We start from the raw sequence: 15,844 nt of genomic DNA, 5'->3' as shown, positions 1-15,844 counted from the left end.
AGGTTGGGAAAATGATCGTCCTTTAAGCTTGGTGAACTGTATTCTTTTTGTTGTTATGTTGCTGCAAAAAATGGAAAAAGAAAAGGAAACAAACAATATTTTTGCAATTCTTTTCAAAGATTACTTCTAAAAAAACAAGGGGAGATACGTCCGCGATTCCAAACAAATAACCGAATTGAGTTGATCCCACGAATGACCGAAATTCCCACATGAAGAACTTGCCATTTATGAAGGCAACAAGGACAAAAGTAGCAAAAAGAAAAAATATTGCTCCCTACCAGAGTCGAACTAGTGACCTTTGCATTACAAGTGCAACGCTCTACCAACTGAGCTAAAAGAGCAATTTTCACTCAAAAAAATTTCACTGCTTTTAAATACGCATGAATAACACACATTCTTTTTTTCTTCATCTCATTTATTGTTTGCTTAATTGAAATATTTCAACAAACATGTTCTTCTTTGATCATTATCCATAAAATGTCAAAATCATCAGTCAAACGCGTGGTAAATGCAAGTATGTAATTTCAGAAAAACTTTTGCAATTGGAATACTGACAATCAAATTAGTCCAAAAATTCTATCCTACAGCTTTAGCTGATAAATCTTGGGATAACACAGGTTTACTCTTGGATTCAAGCGTAGATGACGCAACACAACCGACGTCTCCAATCAAGGTTTTACTCACAATTGACCTCACCCAATCTGTTGCCGATGAAGCCATAAAGAAAGGAGCTAAATTTGTCATGGCATACCACCCATTTATATTTCGTGGCTTGAAATCGATAACTCCACAAGATCCTCAGCAAAATTCATTGTTAAAATTGGTCAAGAATGATATCAGTGTGTATTCACCACACACAGCTGTCGATAGTGCAAAGGGTGGCGTGAATGATTTCTTGGTGACTGCAATTGCTGGTGAATCAAACGTACAATGTTCCAGCCCTATTGAGCCGGATTCAGCAAATCCTGAATGTGGAATGGGTAGGCTAGTCAATCTCAACCAGCCATCCACTTTGAATGAGCTCGTGTCAAGGGTGAAAGAGCAATTGAGGCTTGATCATGTACAGGTTGCTGAGTCAAGAAAAGGAGCCAACCAGGAAATCAAATCAATTGCTATTTGCGCTGGATCTGGCGGAGGGGTTTTCAAAGGCGTGAAAGCTGATTTATATTTTACTGGAGAGTTATCGCACCACGAGGCATTATTTTTCAAAGAAAGTGGATCGTCGGTGATTTGCTGTAACCATTCCAACACAGAGCGTCCATTCTTGAAATTTATCAAAGAACAGTTGCAAAAAGAGTTAAATTCCGATGATGAAGTCATCATCAGTGAGACAGACAGGGACCCTTTTGAAACTTGGTAAATATTCTCGGAGGTGGTGGAAGCTTTGTTGTTAGATAGATTTGTATATCTTTTTCGCATAAAAGCCGCACATAGTAATATTATCACAAAAGAAAATCAGATCCCAATAAAGCCACATTACCAAGTCACACACATTGCTTATACTAACAAAATCTATGTCCCATTAACACAGTATAATATGGTTGACCTGCAACCAAGTGCAAAGTCGATACTGCTCCCCTCCTTGGGTGGCTCTCAAAAAACTGCAGTGAGTTTACATCAAGCAAAGGGTGCAATTCCATCACATAATTTGAAATCAACAATAGTTGCTTGTTCTGGAACTCCATATGTGTTCTTATATGGAGGGTTTGATGAAAACGATGCATTGGACAGTAATGTGTATTTGCTAAACACTGATAGCATGGAGTGGGAAATTGATAGTAAATTGGATGGATTATACAGGGAAGGTCATCTGGCTGTTTATCTCAATAACGGTAATATCTTGATATTTGGCGGGTTACCTTTTGATGACGAGATTACACTCTCTGGCACTGTCAGTGGCGTTACATCGGATGGAGAAATGCGAAAAGATAGCTTGATGATGATTTACAACATTTTTGACAAGAAATGGATTGGGCCGCCAGATTTTGCATTAACAAATGCTCCTAGTTCAAGAGCAAGACATGCTTGTTGTTTAACTCCTGATGGTACAAAGTTCTTTGTCAGTGGTGGGTTGGTGAAAACCTCTGTGCTAAGTGATTTGTATTGTTATGATTTAGCATCTGGAACCTGGAGTGGTCCTTTTGAATTTGAGCCAAGATTCGATCATACCATTATTTATCATAATGATCGCATTTATTGCTTTGGTGGTTTGAACGGGGACATGAATCATGTCAAGACTGTTACATTTTATTCCTTGAAAACCCAATCTAAATGTGAAGTTTCTGTATCGAGTTTAACTACTGCAAACTTTTCATCATTAAGCTATGACTTGTTTATTTTGGAAAATGGAAAAGATTCCGAGACGTGTTTATTTGTCAATCTTCCAGCGTGGAATACAGCTGGTGGAGTGGACATTGCTAGTTTGAATTTGACAGACTTTGAAGTGCAAGTCTTGTTTGAACAGTTGGACTTTCTGAAATTTGTCAAAAAGGTAGAGCGAAATGGTAGGTACCTTTGGAACTGTGCATTTATGAACCATAATGGGACCCTCTATTTGTTGGGCAATAAAAAAAGACAATTTTCTCACTTCCTTGGGGGTCCTTTGGCGTCCAATGGTTTGGAGAATGAAGATGAGGCGGTCCGTGAGAATGATTGGATTGAAGAAGAGCAAGATTCGGTGGTTCTGGGTGGTAAATTGACGCATGTGTTGGAAGTTGACATGGGACTGTTTGGGTTTTCAAGTCACCAAAGCAGTAACTTGACATCAGATCTCGAAAGGCTTTTTGAATCACATTTATTTGCTGATTTTGAAATCACATCATTAGGTGAAGAAAATGATAAACGCAACTTTGAAAACCAAGTTGCTTACAACACTAAATCGTTGTCTGTACACAAATCCATCTTGAGTGCTAGGTGGCCGCATTTCTACCGAATGATATCAGCAGGAATGAATGAAACTTTAGAAAGCAAAGTTTTCATTCCAGAACCATTCTACAGAGTTAAAGCGATGGTCTACTATTTATATGTCGGAAAGCTTGAGCCAGATGAGCAATTGAAAATACATGACTATTCTGCATTGGTAGTTTTGGCTAATATGTATGAATTGTCTGAATTTAGAAACATGGTATTACTGAGATTGGTCTCGTTATTCGAGCAGTATAAAAATTGGTTCAAGAACGATGAAGACTCAATTTCGGAGTTGTTACGGATTTGGAAAGATCTTTCCATATCAAATGAGCAAGTTTTGTTGTCAAAAGTGATATCGTTTATTAAAGAAAAGTGGGGGATTATCACCAGATCCAAATCGTTTATTCTACTTAGCAAGGACGATATTGTAAAATTGTGTCAGGATTGCACAGACGACGACAATGTTGCGTCTCAGCTGAACACAGCTGCCATTAAAAGTCCTAGTCGAATCTCCTTGCACTCAACCGAAACAACATCACCAGATACGCCAGGAAGAAGAACGAATTCTCCTTTTGTGATTGATTCCCCTGCTGCGCAGACTCATTTTCAATACAGCGGTTCAATATTTTAGCAATAAAGAATCCGTAGCTGGAATAAACTGAATATCTATCGAATTAAACTTGTATCCTAAGTACCTAAAACTAGTCAAAATTGTCACCAATAAAACTGTGCAATGCATCACCAATTGCCTCCACTCCATCCTCAATATCGTCGATTATTTCATTAAACAATCCTCCGATCCCCTCTTGGTGCGTAGTGGAAGTAGCTGTATTTGTTTTTGAGGGGCCAGCAGTATTGCTAGTCGTTGTCGTTGTCAAAAAGTCACTTGGTTTAGGTAACGATTGTGTCTCAATATGAGTAATCGTTGATTGCCCAGACACGAGTGATGCCTTGGGGCTTGGATTGGGTTGTTCGTTAACCGGCTTTGCTTTACTTCCAACCCTCCATAACTGATCATAGGTGGCGTTATTACGCACAATATGCTCCACTTGGAATGGCAAGTCGGGGAATACCAAGGCATCGTTCCAATTTTTGGGCAATACTTGCGATGCGATATCTTGAGCCAATTTACCATTGTTTGGAGCTGGTTGCAACTCTAGCGAATCGCAAATAAGATTGTAAAAATTCACATTGGCAAATGGCTTAACTTTGTTTGACTTGAATTTCTCCTTGAAAAATGGGCCCGATCCTAAAAATAATGCTCTCATTAAAAGATGGGAATTGTCGTAGCCATGAACTCCTTTTGGCTTGTACTCTCCCCCGTTTTCCTCCATTTGCTTGTGGGTTGTAACGGCATACCCAACGTCTGGGATGATCCAAAGAGGAGCTAACCTGTAATTGAACTTATGCTCACCAAGCTTTCCTCCAAATTGAAATCTTTTTGGGATATCCTCTCGTTTGTAGATGTGGTAGTGCTTGGTCAAATTTGCATCGAGTTGGTCAAAGTTTGCCTTGATTTCATTCATTGCGTCATTGATATCCACATTTGGTATTAATCCAATCAATGGCCAGCCGTCTATATGATCGATCTTTTTCAAGTCAATCAAATCATCAAGATACACTACTCTCTTATTAGACGTGGGTGCCATTCCATGATCACTAACAAAAACCAAATTGACAATATTGTCAAGATTTCTCTTGTGAAGTTCGCTTTTCATCAATTCTACAAAGTCATCGACATAAGTCAAGCTCTTTGATAGCTCGTCACCAGATATTCCGTACTTGTGGCCATATTCGTCCACTGTGGGAACATATGTCAAGATCAACTGTGGTCGCGTCTCTATCTCTCTGTCTAACCATCCCATAACTCTTTCCACTTTAGACGTCAACAATTCGGACCCATTGAATTTATCGGAATCAAATGCGGGACCAACGCCAGGAACTTCAGAACCAGGCCACATATGCACAGCCGCTTTGACTCCCTGCAGTACAGCAGTTTTCCAAATTGGTTCACCACCTTGCCAAAAGTCAGGATCCAAACTACCATTCTGAGGATCAGTACTGACAAACTGTTTGTTCAACTTGGTATCAAAAAATGTGTTTCCAACGATACCGTGCTCGGATGGATATAGCCCAGTCACTAATGTCCAGTGGTTAGGGAAAGTCACAGATGGGAAACTTGGGATCATGTATGGTGCACCATAATCATTAATGAACATATTGTGGAGAGTTGGGGTGTCATGTGGATTGATATAATGAGGGTGAAATCCATCTAGCGAAACAACGACAGTTGTCTTATAAAAATCATGGGTTGAATTGGAGTAGAGTTTATGCAGCGGCTTGTTTGATTCACTATTCAACTTTGAGCCGTTGGTCTTGGTAAAGTAAAGTATGAATAAGACAACAGCAACAGCTGTAAGCAAAGCACCACCAAAAATGGTTCTGTTTTTGACTTTTTTTTCAAGAAGTCTTAACCTGTACTCCTTTAAATCGATTGGAGGCTCGTTCATTGCTTCCTCGTCAGAATCGATGCCAGCATCATAACGCAGAACCATTTCGTAATCATTGGTTCTTGTATCATTTCGCAAAAGCGATTTAAGTTTCCCAATGAGACCTGACTTGGATTTGCTCTCTTCGTCATTAGCAAGGGGGTCAAATAATACATTTGGTGGGTGTCTTTCGTTAACATGTTCGTCAAAAATAATATCATCCTCCGGGTCATCCATATCTGTGATAGGAACATCCACGGCGTGCGGTGTGCTGTAGTTTATTGACATAGTGAATTGATAGTATCGATATGTGAAGGGCTAGGAAAGGAATGAGTTGATATTATCATTCTGGAATAAACTCTTTTTTCTTCGCTCGTTGTTTTGTGGCACATTGAAAGAAAGACAAAGCCGCCACAGGTGAAGCAGGAAAAATTCTCTGACCACCAAGGTACTAAGTCTTATCAGTGTTGTTGGGGAGGTTTTTAAAACAGAGTGGCTCTGCAATTACTTGAGGGGAGAGGTTGAATTGTATGAATTGCTGGCACAAGGACTAAGTTTCGTCTGATTGTAAATGTTTTTGATAAAATAGGTGCAAAATCTAACTAGAATGTAACAGTTGATAACAATGAACAGCACCATCAAGTACCAAAAGACCCAAACGTTCATGACTTCGTAATCTCATTGCAGATATGTTATCACCTTATGTAGGAAAGGGGAACAGGCACCCAGTTTTAGTAGGTATTCATAGGATTTGCATGTTATAAAAAGAAAATAACTATCAGGTGAAAGTCTCGTGAATATCATGTGAAAATTGTACTGTATATTTTACTCAAACTGAAATTTTTCAACAATTTGAGCTGATAGCTTAGTTGTCAGGCAACTTGTCCGAGTGGTTAAGGAGAAAGACTTGAATAATTTCAAGGTATCTTTTGGGCTCTGCCCGCGTAGGTTCGAGTCCTGCAGTTGTCGTTATTTTTTTCTAACTTTTATCAACTGGTGCTGAACACAAAAACGTCCCAGCACTTCTTAAAATTTAATTGCCGACATTAATCCCTGTAATTTTTTTGCAAGTCTCTTGAACTCCTTTACTTTCCATGAGTGAATTCATCAAGTATCAGGGGTTTGACCATGTATGGAAATATACTGGACCATGGTTTTACTATTTACTTGCTGCCTACATTAGTCTCCCAATATTAGCCTACAAGCTACTACCATATTTTTCTCAGAGTAGGAGGTCACCTAGTCGAAAGAGTGTATTGATATTCGTGTTGGGGGATTTGGGCCATTCGCCTAGAATGTGCTACCACGCATTGTCATTTAGTAAGAGTGGGTACGACGTGAGTCTATGTGGATACATTGAAACACGACCATCAGGTGAAATTGTCGATGATTTGAATATTGATGTCGTACCAATAGGCGTTGTTCATAATGTTCACAATTTCCCATTTATGATATTTGCGGCACAGAAGATTCTTATTCAAGTGAAGCAATTGATGACGATACTTTGGAATCGAGGAGGTGAAATCGATGTGGTGATGATACAGAACCCTCCAAGTATACCCATATTGCTCATTGTTTTATTGTTCAAGTTTTTGATACATCGTCATTGGAAAGTGGTTATTGACTGGCATAACTTGAACTATACTATCTTGAATTTGAGATTTCAAAACTTGAACCACCCTTTGGTGAAATTGATGAAGTTTTACGAGAGCTTTTTAGGAAGATTCGCTGATTTGAACATAACGGTGACAAAACAAATGAGAAAGTTTTTGATCAATGATTTTGGTTTCGCTAAAGGTAAAGTGATTACATTCTACGATAGACCGGGAATGCAATTTATACCAGCCAAGAGCTCGGAACTTAAAAAGACTCATGAGATATTCCGAGATGTGAAAAATATCGAACTGTGTAAGATATTGATCAGCTCCACTTCGTTCACCCCCGATGAAGATTTTGATCTCTTGCTTGATGCTTTGAAGCTGTATGATACACTGGGCAACCCCAATTTGCCTCCTATTTTGCTTATTGTAACAGGTAAGGGCCCACTCAAACAAAAGTTTGTACAAAGAGTGATTGAACTAGACTTTTCACCAAGAGTTATTGTGAAAACTGCATGGTTGACATCGGAAGACTATCCAAAAATTTTGGCACAAGCGGATTTGGGAATATCGCTACATACATCGTCAAGTGGGATAGATTTACCCATGAAGATTGTTGATTTCTTTGGTTGTGGTGTTCCAGTGATATCATTAAGTTTCCCTGCTATAAACGAATTGGTAAAGGATGGTGACAATGGACTCATTGCAAAAGAGTCCACAGCGGATGATCTAGCCAACTTGTTGGAAAAAGTATTTACAGATGACAAATTGTTATCAAAATTGGAAGATGGGGCTTTGAGAGATAGTAAATCAAGATGGGATGAAAATTGGACAACCGTTCTCAAGCCGAAATTTGTAGAATAAATAGCTTCAGATTACACTATAGTGATAGCAAATGCGCTTGCACGTGTTGAAAGTAATTCAAATCATTTTCATTCTTCATTTTGCCAGGTTGCAAATTCGAGTCTGTCCAAAATTGATAGCTGTCCGCCTCGTATTGATCTAGTTTCTCATTTTCTGGAATTTCCCCAAAACTGTCAGCATTGTATCCCAACAAAGTGCCAGTCACAAAAGTCCAACATCTAGCAACTTCTGCGTGGTTGTACCCACCACCACCAAACACCATAATTGGTAAGCCCGCTCGCTTAACCAACAACTGTATTGCCTCCAGGTACCCTTTTATCGTCATGTTCCACTCGTTGTTGGGATCTGTGTTTAGTCCATCGCATCCTAATTGCACTATCAAATACTTTGGTTGATGCCTATGAATCAATTGAAGCACGATGTTTTCAATGATCCATATCATATCATCATTGGTCAAGCCCCTTTTCGTGGGTACATTATACATACCCGAAACTGATTGCTCTAATTTCCCTGACCCTTGAGGAAAGAATCCGGTGTCATACCTATGCACCGAGCATGTGGTTACTTTTTTGGAAAACTTGAACGCCTCAGCTACACCATCACCATTGTGCAAATCTAGGTCGAGATAAAAAACGCCACCAGCACTCATTTTGCGAATTGTAGTTATGCCAAGAACAATATCGTTTATGTAGCAAAATCCCGAGCATTTGGAGCGATGACAATGGTGCCGACCTCCATACCAATTAATCCCTATAACTCCACCAAAATCAATCTCCCTGCTATAATTTACAACCCTCTTTGCAAGTTGAATTGTGGAAGCAGCAGTTAGATTGACATAGTAACGCATAAACGGAAAGGGGTAGCAATCAAATTCTAGCCCGAATTTCCCGGCATTAAACTCGGAATAGTCCTCTTCACTTTCATCGACGTCGTCAAACTGGTCACGTATGAAATCTCTTACCTCACGATAATCCTCTAGTTGTGAATCAATGTCATTTCGAGGTCTTTGCAATTCCTTGATGAAATCTTTGTCATGATACTGCTCCAATAATGTCCACTCTACTGGAGATATTGGCAAAATTTCGCATTGCTGATCTAGTTTATAAGCATTAAGTAAACCTTGTACCAATGATTGTCGCTGCTTATTTGATGGTAGTTCATCGGCTAATCTTGTTAACAACTCAGAATGTGCAAGAATGATTTTGTTCATTCCACCAGCTCGATGGATGTTTTAATGAAATTTGACGCGTTTTAAGTTCAGAATTATACACAAAAAAAAAAACACTAGATACCCTTTGGATCACCATTTCAATACCATGTTTTTCACCTTGCAATAATTCGCCACGACAGGCTTCAAGACAGCATCAATTTGTTTATACCAGTCATCAAAGCCTATCCTGAGAAACATATGTTGGTTGTCATCATCATCTTCATCAAAACAATTGAAAACAGTCTTGCGGTACATTAGTATACCAAGGATATCTCGCACCAACATCACAGCCTTGGTAAACAAACCCCTGTCGAGCAATAGTTGCAAATAAGTCCCAAAATAAAGTACGTCATCCTCATGGGGCCCGCCTTGATCCAATGAAGTATTGACCCAATCTTTGACTTTTTGCCGCAACTCAGAGGCAGTCACCTGCTCATTCAAAAACAAAGGCATGTCAAACAACTTGGGCTGCTGTTGTACCCACTGAGCAGTGATTTCTTTGATCTCTACTTTTGCCCCCTCAATCTTTCGATTCACCTTATCGCGCATAGGCACTAGATCAAACTTTTTAATCTTCTGTTTGTACTCCATGTCCTTTAGCACATCCGCCTTTACTGATGACGGCAATTGATTCAACAACGAGGAGTCATATGACTGTGAGTCATCATAAAGAGGCTCTGATTTAGATTTTTTCACAGGAGAAGGGATAGGGGTAGATTTTCTCTTTGGCGGTGTTTTAGTTGGTGACTTGCCAACTCGCACATATTTTGCAGTACCACTTTGAGTTGGTATTAGCTCCTGTAGGTATGTTTTGCCTTTGAATGGGCTTTTCTTTTTCAAAAAGCCCCTTCTTTGTAACTCGTTTTGCAATTCACGACGAATCTCCAACGGCAAAGACTCGAATACCTCCCAGTCAATTTGTTGTCCATTTGCAAAAGGATCCAAAAGAGCTGCGGATGGAGTCTTGTCACGACGCTGATTGGACGATAATTTTGCGAAGCTCACACTACCCTTGTTGAAGCTGCTTCTCTTTGTCGAACTATGCACCTCTTTGGGGCTACGAAACGGGTCCAAATCTTCGTTTGCCGGAGGAGCTTTACCGACGGCGCCAAATGGTAATTTCATTTGTTTTGAACTCTTGACTGATTCTGCATCTTTCAACTTGGTCATGCTTACAGATATGCCTCGCAAATCCTTGACTGGTATATTGAGCATCCTGTATAATACTTTTACTTCACTTCCAATGACACCCCAGTCATTAGTGGGCACTCCAAGCCTTGAGGATTTATTGACAAAATCAACCTCTCCCAAACCTAAAAACTTGGCGGTTACAACACTTGCGCCAGCTCTTCTTTTTGCTAGTTTCAAAGTCAATGTAGAGCCACACACACCTAAATTAATCATACGCTGATACAATTCTCTTGCTAGTCTCATGAAAAAGTCGTCTAGTTCCTCCATGGTATCAAATCGAATACCAAAATTGACATCAACAGAAATGGATTTCCTTCCTAAAACGATTTCAGGGGCGGCAGTGTCAATTTCAATACTTGTATGGTCAATTCCTCGTGCATATTGGTACAATTTAGTACCAGTCTTTTCACCTAATAGCTGGATCAATCTCGAATTGGATATCGGCATCATGTCCTCAATATTTGGGGAGGACTTTCCAACTTCAGGCTCTAATTTTTCCAATATGCCACTGCCAAATCCAGGCAAGTCTTTCACCGGCACTGATCGCAAGAAGTCGCCGGCATCACCAAATAATGCAAACTGTCCATGGGGTTTGGCTTTTCTCAATGCCAATTTTGCAAGCAAGACATTGGGGCCCAATCCAACACTAACAGCACAATTTGTGAGTTGGTACACATGCTTTCTGATCAAAGAGGCAAGCTCATTGGCGGCATTCTCGACTCCATTTTCTGACTTGTTGCAATATGATGTTGCGTCAACTAAAACCTCGTCAATTGAAACCGGATAAATGGAGTCAAAATAGTTACTACTGACTAGGTAGTTGTAAAACTCACTTGAATATCTCTCGTATGCTTCAAATTCATAGTCCAACGAAATCAAGTTGGGACACAATTTTTGAGCCAGTCTCAACCACATCCCATTCCTAACTCCGAACTTTCTCGCAACATAATTACAACTCGCAACATCTGAAGTGTTTCCTCCATGCCCAACAGCTATTGGATCCTTATTGATATCCAAGTTTGGGTGTTTTAGACATGACGCTGTAGCAAAGAAACAATCAAAGTCTATATGCATTATTACTTTAGACTTAAAGGCCCCTTCGCGAAAGGGGTCTTCAACAGGTTTATGAAGATTTTTCTTGATGATTTTTCTCAAAAATTTTAACCTCAAATCAGCTTTCCACATACTCAAATGATGCAACCTTGAATTTGCAAAAAATCCAGCCAAAAAATCAGGATGTCTTGCATCCAACACATATTTTCCTTTAATTTTGTGTACACCCTTGGTGGAGTTGGATGGAGGAGCAACATCAAACTTTGGAATGTCGTCGTCTATGTTTTCTTCTATAAGGCCCTGCTCTGCAGCGTTCGCCTCAGCATGTTGCAGCCTTTGCAACAAGTTTTCTTCCTCTGGCAACAAAGTGGACTCAAAATCGTCCTCTTCCCCCATTCCTTCTAACTCGGCTTCATCCTCCGCCTCGTCAACCGGTGGCGACGTTTCTTTGGGAACACTTTGTTCTTCCACATTTGCGCCAGTCTCCTTAGACTGTCCCGGTTGAAAATCTAGACGCTTTTGATCAAAAGCTATATCTAAAATCAGGCGATACTGCTGCCAATCCAAAATACGACCTGCCTCAACACAATCAACGATCCACTGCGCTTTCACCACTCGACAATTTTTGAACATCACATTCTTTCTTGGAGTTAAACGGTCACAAACTATGTGGGTGGCACTAGATTTGTTCAGTAAATAACTTAGAAATTTACCACCATGGAGAATAACCAATCTATGTATTTCATTAATCGAAGGTTTCGTGTGTCCATTAACAAAAATCGTACAGCCAGCAAAAATAAGCAGCGGTTGTAGATTTTGATTTTGAAGCTTCCTTCTCTCTCGGTCCCACTTCACATACGCTTCATCCTGTACTTGTTGCTTCATTCGTTTGGATTCAAAATATGTGCGATAATCACCAAATTCATGTAGTTTACCAATAACGCTTTCATCTTTCTCGCTCTCAGAAGAATCACCATCATCTCCATCGCCCGCATAATCCCGAGGAGCTGGAGCTGAATCGTCTGCGATTTGATTGCCAACATCAATTGCACCGTCCGTGTGACCTTGTTGATGTCCCACTAATTTTATCACATCCTCATCCAAACCGTCATTGAATGGATCCGTACTGGCAGAGCTAAGTAAAGGAGCCGGCCTTTTAGGCGTCGAAGCTTCTTGGAATGATAGGTCATTTTGACCTTGTGATTGGGTGATGTTATTAATATGAGATATAAGTGTTTCATCGATTAAACTCCTTAAAAAAGTCAGATATTGACTTTCGTTGAACTCCTCATTATCCTTATCCTTTCCTTGAGCTTGTTGAGAGTTCTTGAACTGATCATTATTCATAGACTTGTTGTATCCATTGAGGTTGGTTTGTTAGACCTGTGTCGTGCAACTTTGCCAATGAAATTCTAGGCTGCAGTTACTCTCTCTTCGCACAATGCGCAAAGTAGAAGAACTAAAAATAACAACAACAAAAGAGTAAGAGACTGAGGGATCATTCAAAACAGCCCAAAAAAAAAAAACAATGAAGTATTATACACGTCAATACTCAACTTGATCTTCATCTTAGCAACGATAGATATTACATCAAAATGGTATGTAAATAACCTAAACGTCAGTGGAAGGAGGAGTATAAACCACAAGATCTTGATTTGCCTAATTCAAAGAGGTAAATTCCCAGATTATAATGATTGCTTCTCCTTCAAAGACGCCCATATGATTCAAACCTCATCACAATAAGGTACTAACACTTTTCATTTACAGGCTGAAAAATTATCAGAGCAACAAATTGCAGAATTCAAAGAAGCTTTCTCATTGTTCGACAAGGATAGTGATGGAAAGATTACCACCAAGGAGTTAGGCACAGTCATGAGATCCTTGGGCCAAAACCCGTCAGAAAGCGAATTGACAGATATGGTCAACGAGGTAGATGTCAACTCTGACGGATCGATTGACTTTCCGGAATTTTTAACCATGATGGCCAGGAAAATGAGAGATACTGACTCTGAAGCAGAAATTGCTGAAGCTTTCAAGGTATTCGACAGAAATGGGGATGGAAAGATAAGTGCAGCTGAATTGAGACACGTGCTCACGTCTATTGGTGAGAAACTATCTGATGCCGATGTTGACCAGATGATTAAAGAAGCCGATACCAATAACGATGGTGAAATCGATATTCAAGAATTTACTCAATTGTTGGCCGCTAAGTAAATGTCGGTTACTTTTTTTTTGTTAGAATAGTAGTGTAGTTTAATTGATCAAAGATACTTCATACTGGGCTTGGCTCTGTTGGAAAAGCTTTGTAGGTTGTAAACCTTCTTTGCACTCTATCTTGATAACAAAAAAATAAAAAATAGGATATCTCCATTTCACTTCCCCTTAGCTAGATTACAGACACTTATGGACAACAGTTTAAAAGTATTGATCAATACTTATGAGCTAGAGCCTAGTGATTCCCCCGTGAGCTACAAATCAGTTTCTCGAGAAAGCTACCATCCACAATTAATCGTAGAACAAGCCAGTGATATGGTGGATTCATTTCGCCGCAACTGCACGCAAAATGGTCGGAAATACGTGCCACCACATAGGAAACCCAGAAATGAAGATTGCATTGGCTCTGGCACGAGTCACGGCTTGAAAACGACAGAGGAGGACAAAATTGCAAAAAGAAGAGAGAGGTTTAGCCGGCGGATTGAAACATGCAACCAATCACATGATTACGGTCTTGTTAGTAGAGGTGAAGATACACGTTTGAAAGAGTCGGAGGCTCTAAGGGAGGAATACTTTCTTGTTATACTACATCAATTCATCAGATACACATCAAATAATACATCACACGCCTTGTCTGAAACTTTCAAGAGGATGAAAGATTTGAACCCAAATGACTTCGAGAGTGCTCAATCTTTGCAATCCAATGAGGAAAGCGACAAAAAATCAGTTTCCATGGAATCATTAACCATGTCTCTACGGAAATTACGAGAAAGTTTGTTGCATTTGAAACCATCACCTTTCCACAAAAAGGTATTTTTATTCTCCACGCGGATTTCCTACTGCTGTGGCCAGTACCAAACTTACGTCCCCAGCATCAACTATTTACTACTACATAAACGTGCTTTAGGTTTATCGAGTTTGGAGATTGAAGAAGTCGCGGTGATATTGGTGTTACATTTAACCCATTTCAACAATGCCCCACTGGAAGCTATCCTGAGATATTTCCAGCACATACCTAATCGTAGGGACATATTGCAGATTATAAGGTGCTGGATACGGAACGATTACTATACATGGATCCACACATATAATCTGATTGAGAGTTTTGCTGTAAAATCAATGATGAGGCTAGGTCTCCCCACTATGTTGAATCACATGATCAAGATTTTGAGCTCAACTTACTTTACAATGAGAAAGTCAGTCATAGAGAACGAGTTGCTTCCTGATGATGTGGAATATGATGATTTAATTAGAGACTATAAGGTGAATTGGACCGTTAATGATGGCGGTATAGTAACTTTGCGAAGGCGACAAAGCAGGAAAGAAAAGTGACACGTTTTTGGTGCAGATATATTACTCCCATAATGCGTCTAAGATAGATTATATAATGCTTTTGAATTGTTAGCACATGTGTAGACATTCTTTAAATATGGTTTTTACCAAAGGGTACGCCAAAAAAAGAAGAGAAAACAAAAAAAAAAATCAAATGATACTATCCTCTTCCTTATTCAAAGCACTTTACGATTGTTGCTGATCCCCAAAACCCCCCGTTCAATCGACTAAGGAATATCAACCACAAAAATACGTTCCAACAACACACACATATGTTCAAATTTGACTCATTAGACACCAATCTGCGACCCAAGCTCCCAGACCTGATCAAAATTGACGACATCACATCGGGAAGGATTGATCCTCAACTAATATACAATGAGATAGAACGATTGAAAGCAGAGATTAACATATTGCGGAACGACATGTCAATGTTCCTACAAGCGTTGGCTACTATACCTGAAGATAACTCGCCTCAAGAGTACTATCGCACAACAATGTCGAGGCTAGAGACAGTACAGGAAAGTATACAGGAATACTGCGAACGATATAATAAGCTTTTGCCAATCATTAATCTAGCTCAAATTAAACTAGGTCACGAAGTCGAGGCTCCACCTGTAAATAAGGCGAAACCCATTCAGTCACAGCAAAGTAACAAAGTCAAAAGTAGTGCTAAAGTACTAGAGTCGGGTGCTCAAGGGCAGATTCCAAACTTTAATCAATCAACCGCTAGTAATGGAAATGGGAACGCATCGAGAAATACAAAAAAGCCCACCAAGAAGGGAAACCTGACGAATAAAATTTCAGAAGGAACATCAACACAGCCGATAGTGATATAGTTGGAAGTGTGTGCGTGTGCGTGTGTAGCTTGGATCACATACTGCGTAATACAGACCGTGTACTGATAACAATACAATAAAAGACTTTGAAGACTCTTTTGCCATGAAGAATGTCATACCAGCAAAAACGTTACACTGTAGACAAGT

The 15,844-nt window shown here is 39.7% G+C and overlaps 9 protein-coding genes and 1 non-coding gene across 10 annotated transcripts, besides 1 other annotated feature; 6 read left to right on the top strand and 4 right to left on the bottom strand. All coding sequences in view use genetic code 12, as the record gives it.

Annotated features, from left to right (window-relative positions):
• Nucleotides 1-268: 268 nt before the first annotated feature.
• On the bottom strand, nt 269-341 carry CPAR2_t_cp_Thr(UGU)_84. The gene has a single exon. It is a non-coding gene; the product is annotated as a tRNA-Thr (tRNA).
• Nucleotides 342-477: 136 nt separating this feature from the next.
• On the top strand, nt 478-1,360 carry NIF3 (Nif3p; the record flags this gene model as incomplete). Its single annotated transcript, XM_036810567.1, has 2 exons — nt 478-514; nt 567-1,360. The coding sequence occupies 2 exons, from the start codon at nt 478-480 to the stop codon at nt 1,358-1,360; spliced, it is 831 nt and encodes a 276-aa protein (XP_036667091.1).
• Nucleotides 1,361-1,537: 177 nt separating this feature from the next.
• CPAR2_501510 (uncharacterized protein) lies at nt 1,538-3,538 on the top strand (the record flags this gene model as incomplete). Its single annotated transcript, XM_036810566.1, has 1 exon — nt 1,538-3,538. One exon carries the CDS (start codon nt 1,538-1,540, stop codon nt 3,536-3,538), a length of 2,001 nt encoding a protein of 666 aa, XP_036667090.1.
• A 70-nt stretch (nt 3,539-3,608) lies between these two features.
• Nucleotides 3,609-5,684, bottom strand: CPAR2_501500 (nucleotide diphosphatase/phosphodiesterase; the record flags this gene model as incomplete). Its single annotated transcript, XM_036810565.1, has 1 exon — nt 3,609-5,684. One exon carries the CDS (start codon nt 5,682-5,684, stop codon nt 3,609-3,611), a length of 2,076 nt encoding a protein of 691 aa, XP_036667089.1.
• Nucleotides 5,685-6,271: 587 nt separating this feature from the next.
• Nucleotides 6,272-6,365, top strand: a tRNA (tRNA-Ser).
• Nucleotides 6,366-6,490: 125 nt separating this feature from the next.
• On the top strand, nt 6,491-7,858 carry ALG1 (chitobiosyldiphosphodolichol beta-1,4 mannosyltransferase; the record flags this gene model as incomplete). The annotated part of the gene is made up of 1 exon (XM_036810564.1): nt 6,491-7,858. One exon carries the CDS (start codon nt 6,491-6,493, stop codon nt 7,856-7,858), a length of 1,368 nt encoding a protein of 455 aa, XP_036667088.1.
• A 16-nt stretch (nt 7,859-7,874) lies between these two features.
• On the bottom strand, nt 7,875-9,068 carry HOS1 (histone deacetylase; the record flags this gene model as incomplete). Its single annotated transcript, XM_036810563.1, has 1 exon — nt 7,875-9,068. One exon carries the CDS (start codon nt 9,066-9,068, stop codon nt 7,875-7,877), a length of 1,194 nt encoding a protein of 397 aa, XP_036667087.1.
• Nucleotides 9,069-9,158: 90 nt separating this feature from the next.
• CPAR2_501470 (deoxycytidyl transferase) lies at nt 9,159-12,659 on the bottom strand (the record flags this gene model as incomplete). Its single annotated transcript, XM_036810562.1, has 1 exon — nt 9,159-12,659. The coding sequence occupies one exon, from the start codon at nt 12,657-12,659 to the stop codon at nt 9,159-9,161; it is 3,501 nt and encodes a 1,166-aa protein (XP_036667086.1).
• Nucleotides 12,660-12,907: 248 nt separating this feature from the next.
• Nucleotides 12,908-13,526, top strand: CMD1 (calmodulin; the record flags this gene model as incomplete). The annotated part of the gene is made up of 2 exons (XM_036810561.1): nt 12,908-12,910; nt 13,080-13,526. 2 exons carry the CDS (start codon nt 12,908-12,910, stop codon nt 13,524-13,526), a joined length of 450 nt encoding a protein of 149 aa, XP_036667085.1.
• A 189-nt stretch (nt 13,527-13,715) lies between these two features.
• CPAR2_501450 (uncharacterized protein) lies at nt 13,716-14,858 on the top strand (the record flags this gene model as incomplete). Its single annotated transcript, XM_036810560.1, has 1 exon — nt 13,716-14,858. One exon carries the CDS (start codon nt 13,716-13,718, stop codon nt 14,856-14,858), a length of 1,143 nt encoding a protein of 380 aa, XP_036667084.1.
• A 272-nt stretch (nt 14,859-15,130) lies between these two features.
• On the top strand, nt 15,131-15,697 carry MED3 (Med3p; the record flags this gene model as incomplete). The annotated part of the gene is made up of 1 exon (XM_036810559.1): nt 15,131-15,697. The coding sequence occupies one exon, from the start codon at nt 15,131-15,133 to the stop codon at nt 15,695-15,697; it is 567 nt and encodes a 188-aa protein (XP_036667083.1).
• Nucleotides 15,698-15,844: the final 147 nt, after the last annotated feature.

The sequence above is a fragment of the Candida parapsilosis genome, contig 006139 (assembly GCF_000182765.1).
Source record: "Candida parapsilosis strain CDC317 annotated contig 006139".
NCBI lineage: Eukaryota > Fungi > Ascomycota > Pichiomycetes > Serinales > Debaryomycetaceae > Lodderomyces > Lodderomyces parapsilosis.
This window is presented reverse-complemented; position numbering and strand designations above follow the sequence as displayed.